Source organism: Mytilus galloprovincialis, chromosome 7 (genome assembly GCF_965363235.1).
Source record: "Mytilus galloprovincialis chromosome 7, xbMytGall1.hap1.1, whole genome shotgun sequence".
Taxonomy (NCBI): Eukaryota; Metazoa; Mollusca; class Bivalvia; order Mytilida; family Mytilidae; genus Mytilus; species Mytilus galloprovincialis.
In genome coordinates, this window is record NC_134844.1 from 5,274,841 (window position 1) to 5,284,761 (window position 9,921).

Consider the following 9,921-nt stretch of genomic DNA (forward strand, 5'->3'; position numbering starts at 1 on the left):
CACACAAAAATATGGCTTCCTTTCACACTGTCTACACAACCTATGGCACATACAATAAATAAATATGAAGCAGTTGATGTAGCAGAAATGTAAACACCTATAAAATATATCTTCATTATCATCAATAAAATGCACTCACAACATGTCTTAGTTTTAGTTTTAAATCATGAAAAATTCAAGCATATTTCTCAAACTTCAATCTAAATTTTCTAGCATTTTAAGAGTACAAACTAAAAGTACAGTTTTTTGTGTTTTTTTAAGTTTAATAGCTGACTTTGAAAATGATAAATTTTGTTGATTTTCTATCTAATTCTAACTAACACCATTTAACATTGTGAGAAAAGAATTTGACCTGCATAATGCCCATACCCTATGAATGCCAATTTAAAAGGATATTTAAACATGAGAAGTGTTCTGTTAACATGATTAGCAATAACAGTGAGTTGTATATCAGATCACAATTGTGGCAAATGAAAAACAAAATGATGAGCATAAGTTTACAGTACAAATTTTTAACACAATAAAAATAATTGTCAAGTTTTGTTCCATTCCAGTGAAAGATTTTGCATTCACAAAGTTAAGACATACAGACTGACAGACTTGATGAGAAATGATTTCACCCCTGGAAAGGGGATTGATATAACAATGTGTTAAAGTTTGCTTAACAAAGAGATGTAATTACTCTTCAACAACTTCAACTCAAGATGTTCAAATGATTTGTCAAGACCATTATTTTATCAAATGTTTATATATTGGAAATTCAACCTCTGCTTATTAAATGTCTTTTTTTAATGAAAATAATCTTTAAGTATCATCCAGAAATCAACGCCACTTTGCTTATTTGAATATTATACTAAAGAAATCGGATACGGGTCACGGAAATTACATTAAAATGATAGGGAATTTTGAAAAAATGTCTGTTTTAATTTTAATTTAAGTGATAGACAGGTTGCCGGGGCAGAAAATGAATATACACAACAATATACACCATTTAAACGAAACATAATGACTGTTGTTGCAAAAATACAGGTTCCTGAGCTATTTTAAAAATCGAAACGAGAGGCTTTTAACATTGCAGTGTAAAATACAGGCTAAAATGGCTGAAACGTCAAATTTGCAAACTTCGTGTTGAATATTGGCTTACAAGGTCATTACAAAAACAGGTTGCCGGGGTGAAATATGAAACTTGAATTTCCAAAGAATAAGCAAGTCCAAACCTTGTATGTGTAGTCGTTGAACTCTAGGTTCCCACGTAAAATTAAAATGTCACTATTTCAAGAAGAAAACTCACGACGGCACGAAAAATTCAGTAAATTCACGTTCATTGTTTTGATTTTGACCGCCTGACAACTTTACGGAAATATCAAAGTGATTGTAAATAAGGACTCTGTGACGGGCAACTTATAATATCCGTGTTTTAAAGATTTTAATGATATCAAGCCTATCAAGCCAGTCCAGTTCAAACTACTATCACGTGGTACAATTCTCATTTACATATTATGAATATTAATTAGCAAAACCACTACTAATTTCTGGCTATGATCCTACACTATTGTCTTAAAAAATCTAACAAATGACAATGCATTTATTCATTATTTTTTTTAAATTTTTGTCATGTTTGTTAATTTACAAAGAAATGTTTTTTTTTGCGTGGATATTTGTTTTTGTGGTTCTGCTTATGCTATGAAAATTGTGTAAATCATCAAATATTTAAATTCATCGTTTTTCTTTAACACAAAATCCATGAAAATTGGTATAAAATAAACTCATCATAGATACCAGGATTAAAATTTTATATTTATGCCAGATGTGTGTTTCATCTACAAAAGACTCATCAGTGACACTTGAATAAAAAAATGTTAAAAGACCAAATTAAGTATCTGATGTCTAATAATGAATCCACAGTAATCAGTTTTATAACGAATATACAGTAATCATTATACATGTTTATACTGACAGTTCAAACTCTGCTTCATGCAACAATCTCTTTTTTTCTAAAATAAAATAATACTTGTTTATCCTACACTTCTGGAGAAATCTAACAAAAGACACTGCTTATTCATTATTTTTTTTTGGATTTACTAAAAAAAAAAGTTTGGGTGGATATTTGTTTTTGTGGTTATGCTAGCTAATGCACACAATAAAATTGAAAATGTAAATGGGGAATGTGTCAAAGAGACAAGAACCCAACCATAGAAAAAACAACAGCAGAAGGTCACCAACAGGTCTTCACACAAGCCTATAAAAAAATCGTGTACTTCACTGAATATTTAAATTTAGGGTTTTTCTTAATCATTTTTTTTTATGAAAATTGGTATCTGACATCTTACAATGAGTTCACAGTAATATTTTACACTATACATATTATACAATGTAATGTGGAGAACAGTAAAATTGACACCTCAGCATTATAATTTTCTGGTTTTCTGTTCCCTTACAATAGTTTCTGCAGCTTCTATCATATTTTTTTCTTTCTTCATTAAGTCTTCCAACTCAGTCTTCTCTTTGGAATTATTACACAACACAACGAATTTACTATTGTTTTTTCTAGCCCTCCCCCTCATTTGAACTAATGCAGTAACTGTAGAGGGAGGGTTGAATGTAATGACTAGTTCACATTCTGGAATGTCCACACCTTCTTCAGCGACTGACGTAGCCACAACAATGTCGATGACCTTTCTTTTCATGTCATCTAATATTAGTCTTTGTTGTGACACAGTCATACCTTGTTCAGTACCACTGGTGGTTCCATGGCCAACTACAGCTTCTACCTTCAGCTGTAATTTTTGTATTGAATCATGTGATCGCAACAGCTGCTTCATCTTAAAAGCTGTTTCTCTTTGTTTCACTAACACAAGAACCATGGCGTCTTTATTTGACCAATTTACATAATCTTGTCTTGTTACAATTTCGACTAACTTAGACAATTGTGGAGATGTATCTGTATCTTGATTTTGAAGTGATAGATAAGGTCCTTCTACATTCATACAAGTCTGTAGAGCATCCTTTATCCTTGTACATGGTAATAGGATGGCTTCGGCAAATTCAAAGTTTGCACAGGGGTCAGCAGCCATTAGTTCTTGTAACTCTTCGATTGCCATGTTAACTCCCGACTCTAATAACACATTCAAAGCAATACAAATGTTCTGTGTATGCTTAATGATATTCCTTGAGAATAGTTTTACACCTGATTTAGAGGCTTCTTTGGGTCCTGCCATATTAATAGTGATCTCTAATGAATTCAGAAGACTTCCATCAACTTCTTTGGCATAACTAAGCAACTGTTCCTCAGTTAAATGTTTAGTTTTTGATGCTAATCCAATGTCAAAGTGTTGCAGCAAATCAGTTTCCTCACCAAGACGCATGTAGCATTTAAGTAAATATAACTGAAGTTCTTCTTTAAACAACCTCTCTTTTGATGACATTGCAATGTACTGAGGATCAATTTGTGCACTAGACTGATATTTCTTTAATTCATATGTATTTTCTTCCACTAAAGCAATCATAGCTCCACCTAGATTGTCCATCAAATGATGCAACATCCTCACTGTTTCGTCAACAGAATCTCGTCCGGCTGGTGATGCTGTAAGACCAAGCAGTTTGGGACGGGTTTGTTTTGGACATTTACGATGATATCCCTGGAGCAGCTTGTTAAATGGATGATTTTTTATACAGTGATGAGCCTCATCAAACACAACCAAACTAGTGTCATCCCATCGAAGTATTTTCCTTAGAAGTAAGTTCTCATAGAATGCTAAAAATACAAGAATTACTTTTAAAAAATTGTAGATTACTAGAATTGGTTAAAATATATAAAAAATTTGGAATTAGCTATTTCAACAATCTGTCATTAGCATCTTACGTTTTTTTATACAGTTTGGTTATTTCACAAGTGTAAGACTGTAAAGCATTCTTGTATTTTATTACTGAACTAGTATACATTTTTATTTAGGGGCCAGCTGAAGTGCAAATCCAGATACAGGATTTTCTAACTGTATTGAAGACCCATTGGTGGCCTTCGCCCTTTTTTTGCTTGTTGGTTGGGTTGTTGTCTCTTTGGCACATTTATTGTAGGTAGGTTAAACTATTCCCACAGTGTTTTTGTTGCCTACCTGCAGTATCTACAAACACATGCAGTGTAGTATGTTTTTTCTTTATACAATTATTTTTCTGTATTATAATCTTTTAAAAATTGTGTTTTTCTTATATGTAGATTAGAAGGCCACGGAGTGGATTATCTGTTCCATTAACTGTGTAACCTTCTGAAAATAAAGAATTTTTTATCATTTCATTATCATCATGATCATATTTCCATAAAAGTTATATTTGCGTTGCCTACTTGCAGTCACTTTAACATAATCGTGTCCAAAAAGAAATGTATTTTTGTTGCCTACCTGCAGTAACTATAATAACATCATGTTTCCACAGAGGTACCCCTCCACTTTTCTGTAGTCCCCCACACAAGGCAGCTATAACAGGTTTTCTCTCCTCAAACTTTGACAGATCTGTGTGACTAAATCTACAATAAAATACACAAGTTTTTTTTTTTTTATTCCTGACTTTGGTTGAGATAAATCTAATTTATTCATTTATGTGTATGTTTGTATCTATAGGGTCCTGGGTTTCTTATTGGTACATATAAAGATCAATTAGTATGTCTATCATCAAGACTAATAAATGGTCATCTGGTATCATAGTTTGTCTGATAACAATATTATAGTTTTCATATTTATATTGTATAGTGAAATAGAATAAGATTAAATTGAGAATGGAAATTGGAAATGTGTCAAAGAGACAACAACCTGACCAAAGAGCAGAAAACTGCCAAATGCCACCAATAGGTCTTCAACACATCGAGAAAACCCTGCAGTATGAGGCGTGCTTCAGCTGACCCCTAAACAAAATTTGTACTAGTTGAGTGATAGTGGAAGTTATAATAAACTCTGAAATATGTAAAATAAACTCAACTTAAAAATCATACAACACTAACAAAGGCCAAAGGCTTGTGACTTGGGACCGGTGCAAAAATAAATTCTACAATGTTACAATATACCTGTATTTAAATTATTTTTTTTGGTAATTATTATTTTTGATGCCATGCTCCAATCATAGTTGACTAGGATTGTCAGTTTTCCTGCCAAAGGTTGGTATAGTTCTCAGTGAGCACTCAGGCTTCCTCTGTGAAAAGGCCAATATCCCTAAAAGTGGCATTAAACACCAACCAATCAATCAATACTTGTAAAATATATGTACAATGGTCACACTGGCACTTTCAGACAACAAAATATCATTTAGAGAAGGTGTTCAGATGATGAAAAAGAGAAAAGTTACATAAGTTTAAATTGATAATTTTCTTTTTTTATAGTCACATGTACCTTTTATACATTCTGTCTCCTATTTCTTTCTTGATATATTCTGACTGCTGAAGTACTAACAATACTTTGTCTACCAGGAACATCACTTGTCTGGTCGGATTCTGTTCCAACATGGCACTGATTGTCATACAACTTATTAAAGTTTTACCAGTTCCTGAAAAATACAATCATGAGACCTCAAATGATGTTTGATGGTAGAAAATATTGTGGAAAAAACATAAAATATAGCAAAAAGTTCACCAACATGATACAGCAACATATACTTGCTACCATTAAGTGTGTTAAGCATTAATAGTAGAGCAAGTATTTTTAAAGCAAAATTCTAGGTGCCCAACATGAAAATCTTTCATGGTAGCAAATATGTACATAAAGATATATATGGAAATAAGGTCTGATTGCCTCTTTTTTTAAATTGTAAAAGGTGTAAAATTGTTGACTGAAGCACATATTGTATGAAATGCTTCATACTTTAAAATGACCAGATACATGTACAGTGCTTTTAAAATCCTTTTAAATTACAAAAAAGATTTAGTTCTCATTTCTTCATAGTTTGATTTTTATGTATGTATTTCTTGTTTTGTCTTTGTAGTAAAGAGTATATATACAGTCATACATGTCATAGCTATTGTATTTTACAGAATTAAATTTAAATCGTCCAATAAAAATTAGGGACTTGTATAAAAGTTTTATGTAATTGCATTTATAACAGATTATTATTTCAATACCTGTTGGTAAAAAGCAGACTCTGTCACTGTCCATGGCCTTGTTAAATAGTTCTATCTGATAACTTCTAGGTGTAGTTGTAGTTAACTGAAATCCTATCCTACCATAATCATTCATGCTCTTCACAGTTTGTGGGTGTTCCCTCTCTGGAGCAGTTTCTTTAGCAGCCTTCTCACAATGCCGCTGTCCACGTAAATGTTCCTTGTAACTCTTCTCTGTATTCATTGGTCTCTCACATGTTGTGCAAAAGAAGGGAAAAGGACTTTGTTTGTTTTGATTTCTACCAGAAACTTCACATGACAATGGTGTTGTACTTCGAGCAAAATTATTTTGTATGCTTTCGAGTGACTCATCAGAGTTATCTTGGATATTATTCCCACCTGGAGTTTTTTCAAAAACATTTTCTGTCACAGCGTTCAAACTAAGTTCAGAAAGGCTATCAACAGATGTATCTGCCCCGCTAAGAGAACTTTGCTTACTTTTGCATCTGTTTTTAATCGCTCTAGCTTCCTCAGAGCCAGAAGTTTTTCGAGACCCAGATGATTTACTTCTAGATGAAACTGACAAATCTGATTGGTCAGACACAATAAAATATTTATCTCCAAACATCGGTAGTTTGTCACAAGTTTTCTCGGGAGTAACTCTCTCATTTTCCCTTGATTCCTCTCCGTCTGACTCTGACAAACTTGAATCTGTTGTTCTGTGCTCAGAGTCACTCTCTTCAGGGTTTTCACTGTCAATACCATATAAATCATTAGATATTTTATTAATGGTAGACTTACATGATTTAAACTGAAGACTTTTTGATATCTCTTCTTTGTCCTTTGATGCTGATGCAAGATTGAAATCACCTTTTCTTTGCATGATCGGAGATTTCTCTATAGATTGAATGGTTTTAACATTTGTCTGCTCATCAGTAAGATGAGGATAATGATTGACCTCAGTTTGACCTCTAATGTTTTTGTCAGATAAATTTGTTGTAAACACCTTTGGTCTTGCCATTGCAATCATTGATTTTTCTTCATCTATTTTTAGAATTGATTCATCATCTCTCAGCGATCCCAGAGTAAGGTGTGATATCAAGGAAGTATTGAATGGCACTAAGGAAGGCAAGTCTTCGTTTGAATTGGAATTCAAAACCCCATTTCTAATGACTGGATTTGGTGGCAATTCTGCTACTACCTCAGAAACAGTCATACTATTTTGAGTTATTGTATTTATTTTGATGTCATATCTTTCCTTAGTTACGGATGTTGGTGGCAAATACACTGCCTGTGGCAAAATGACACTTGATGATGACATTCCATTTATTTTAGGTAAAGGTGTGACACAACTAGGAGCAACAGTGGTGGAAGACTTTGTTTGAAAATCTGTCTGATTAAACTGATTGCCTACATATTTTCCAGACATGGGGTTCTCATATTCTGTGACATTTTCATGAAAGCCTCGTCCTGAATTATGTCCAAAGTTTTGTCCTAAATTTTGACCTAATTGTCCTTGTTCTTGTTGTTGAGGATTAAACCTTCTATCTATATCAAACCCAGTCTGTTGATTTCCAATGCCTGTTGTACACTGTCGAATCGCCTTTTCTTCCTGTACTTTGTGCTTTGGAGAGTTTTTGTGGGTTTCAAGCTGTTGTTGTGAATTAAGTTTACAGTTACAAAAGCTACAAGTGAACCATTTGGTGTTATCTGATGTGTCAACTGTTCTAACAGGAGGCTCATTTTGACTTGAAGTGACCAGACCAGCCTTCTCTATGTGTTTTTTACTAGCCAGATGTTGCAGCATGCTCTCAGGACCACTACAAGCTATCTGACATATCTCACAAAACTGTGGTACATTTTCTGTTATCCCTTGTAGCCAACGATGTTTAGCTTTTGCATGATTTTTACCTTTTAGATGACTATCTGCATGAAGTTTAGAAGTCAGTTCTATTTTACACACATTACAGTATCCTCTGGAACCATTAAATGTATATTCTTCCCCTCCAGTTCCCCTTATATCTGACCTGGCTGGAACACCTGTGGTAATTGGTGGTTTAACTGCTTGGACATTTTTCATTTTTGCATGTTTAGCTCCATTTAGATGCTGATCAGCATGCACTTTTGATGTTAGTTCTAAGTTACAGAGATTACAAAAACCTTGTTTTCCATTAAATGTGTAATCCTGGCTACTTTTACTAGACTGACGAGCAACAGGATCTACATCTTGTACTTGAACTTGGATATTCATTGCATTTTTTGCCTTGTGATGTTTAGCACCTTTTAAATGTTGTTCTGCATGTTGTTTAGAGGTAAGTTCAAGGTCACATATATTGCAATATCCTCTGCTTCCTACAAACGTATAATCAGGCTCTTCAGATTTTTTAGGAGTTGGCTTTGATACTGGAGGTGCAGGATTTAACTTTGGCATGTCTAATGGTTTACTTTGAACTGGAAGAATGAAAGAATGTGGTGGTATTGTTAGTGGTGATAATGGCTCAGCATTAGTAAGACTTAAATCTGCCTGCATCCAGCCTTCCTTTGCTTGTTTGTGTAATGCACTATTAAGATGGGCACTTGCTTGCTCTATAGATGTAAGAATCAATTTACATACATTGCAAAATCCACTCTCCCCCTCAAATTCATATTCAACCTCTTCATGAAGTGGTGATGATAACGAAACAGTGTTAAATTGAGCTCTCTGCTGGTTTTCAGGCTGAACTTTTGACATACTTCTAGTTTCATTTTGTTTTCTTAGAAACCATGATTCTTTGGCTTTTTTATGTTTAGCTCCTGAAAGGTGCTGATCTCTGTTTTTAATGGATGTAAGCTCTACTTGACAAACATTACAAAATCCAGTGGTTATATTAAATGTGAACTCTACATCTGGATCTCCATATCCTGACCTCTTTGTTAAATTTTCTAAGACTGATTGAGGGGGTGTTTCATTCTGCAAATCTAGTTGAAAATTCTGGAATAACTTATCAAGATCATCTCCAGATTTTGGCTGGTCAGTTTGTAAAGATGAAGATGTGTAAACATTTGCTTCATTAAATGACAATTTCATACTTAATTGTCCTTCAGTATTTTTAGTTGTATGAAAATTTTTAATATGCAACTCTGAGCTTGCATCGTCTGGAAAAGTTATGTTACATGCATTACATTTTCTAGTTTGTTGAGGGGCGCTTTGCATTTGGTTTGACTTTTTCTTGTGCTTTTCACCATTTAGGTGTTGAGATGCATTCTCTGGTGAAGTTAAATCTACTCTGCAGACATGACAGTAGCCATGTTTTCCATCAAAATCATACGGTCTCCCTGCAGTGTCATATTGCTCTGATGATACTTGAAACTGATGTGATTTGTCCATCTTTACCTTATGCCTTGGACTGGCCATATGTTCCATAAATGATTTTGGCCCATTACATTGTTCACTACAAACTCTACAGAAGAAATGACTCAATGAATCACATTGTAAGCTAACTTGTTTAGCTTCAGCCTCCTTATGCTGTTGACTTGAAAAATGAGCATCAGCACTGTAAGCACTCGAGAAGGGACCTTTCTGACATATCTTACAATATTTTGGGACCTCATTAATTGAGAGTGACATCTTTTATAGTCCTTACTCTTCTGAATTTTGTCATTTAAAATCTACTTTCACTTTCACTTTGCCAACTTGACCAAAAAAAATGAATTGGTGTTTATTAGTGTAGTTTTGCATTTTATTCTCGCTCCAGCTGATTTTTAGAACCGTCTTGGTTTCTATTTTTAAAGAGCCAACTAGAATGCATGTTCGCAAACATCTGATGTGTCTGCAGGCAAGGCTGGAAATCCCCTTACAAAAT

At 33.8% G+C, this 9,921-nt stretch overlaps 1 protein-coding gene across 1 annotated transcript; it reads right to left on the bottom strand.

Annotated features, from left to right (window-relative positions):
- On the bottom strand, positions 1 to 9,883 carry LOC143082172 (uncharacterized). Its single transcript, XM_076257733.1, has 4 exons — positions 6,101 to 9,883; positions 5,376 to 5,529; positions 4,395 to 4,519; positions 1 to 3,754 (listed from the first exon to the last, which is right to left on the bottom strand). Exons 1-4 carry the CDS (start codon positions 9,684 to 9,686, stop codon positions 2,409 to 2,411), a joined length of 5,211 nt encoding a protein of 1,736 aa, XP_076113848.1. The 5' UTR covers positions 9,687 to 9,883; the 3' UTR covers positions 1 to 2,408.
- Positions 9,884 to 9,921: the final 38 nt, after the last annotated feature.

Bases quoted from the DNA above. Each gene is read 5' to 3' on its own strand.
- LOC143082172 (XM_076257733.1), bottom strand. From the start codon at position 9,686: ATGTCACTCTCAATTAATGAGGTCCCAAAATATTGTAAGATATGTCAG. The intron at 5,530-6,100 runs GTATTGAAATAA...TGTATTTTTCAG, and splicing joins AGTCTGCTTTTTACCAACAG to GAACTGGTAAAACTTTAATA. The intron at 4,520-5,375 runs GTACATGTGACT...ATTTTATTGTAG, and splicing joins GGAGACAGAATGTATAAAAG to ATTTAGTCACACAGATCTGT.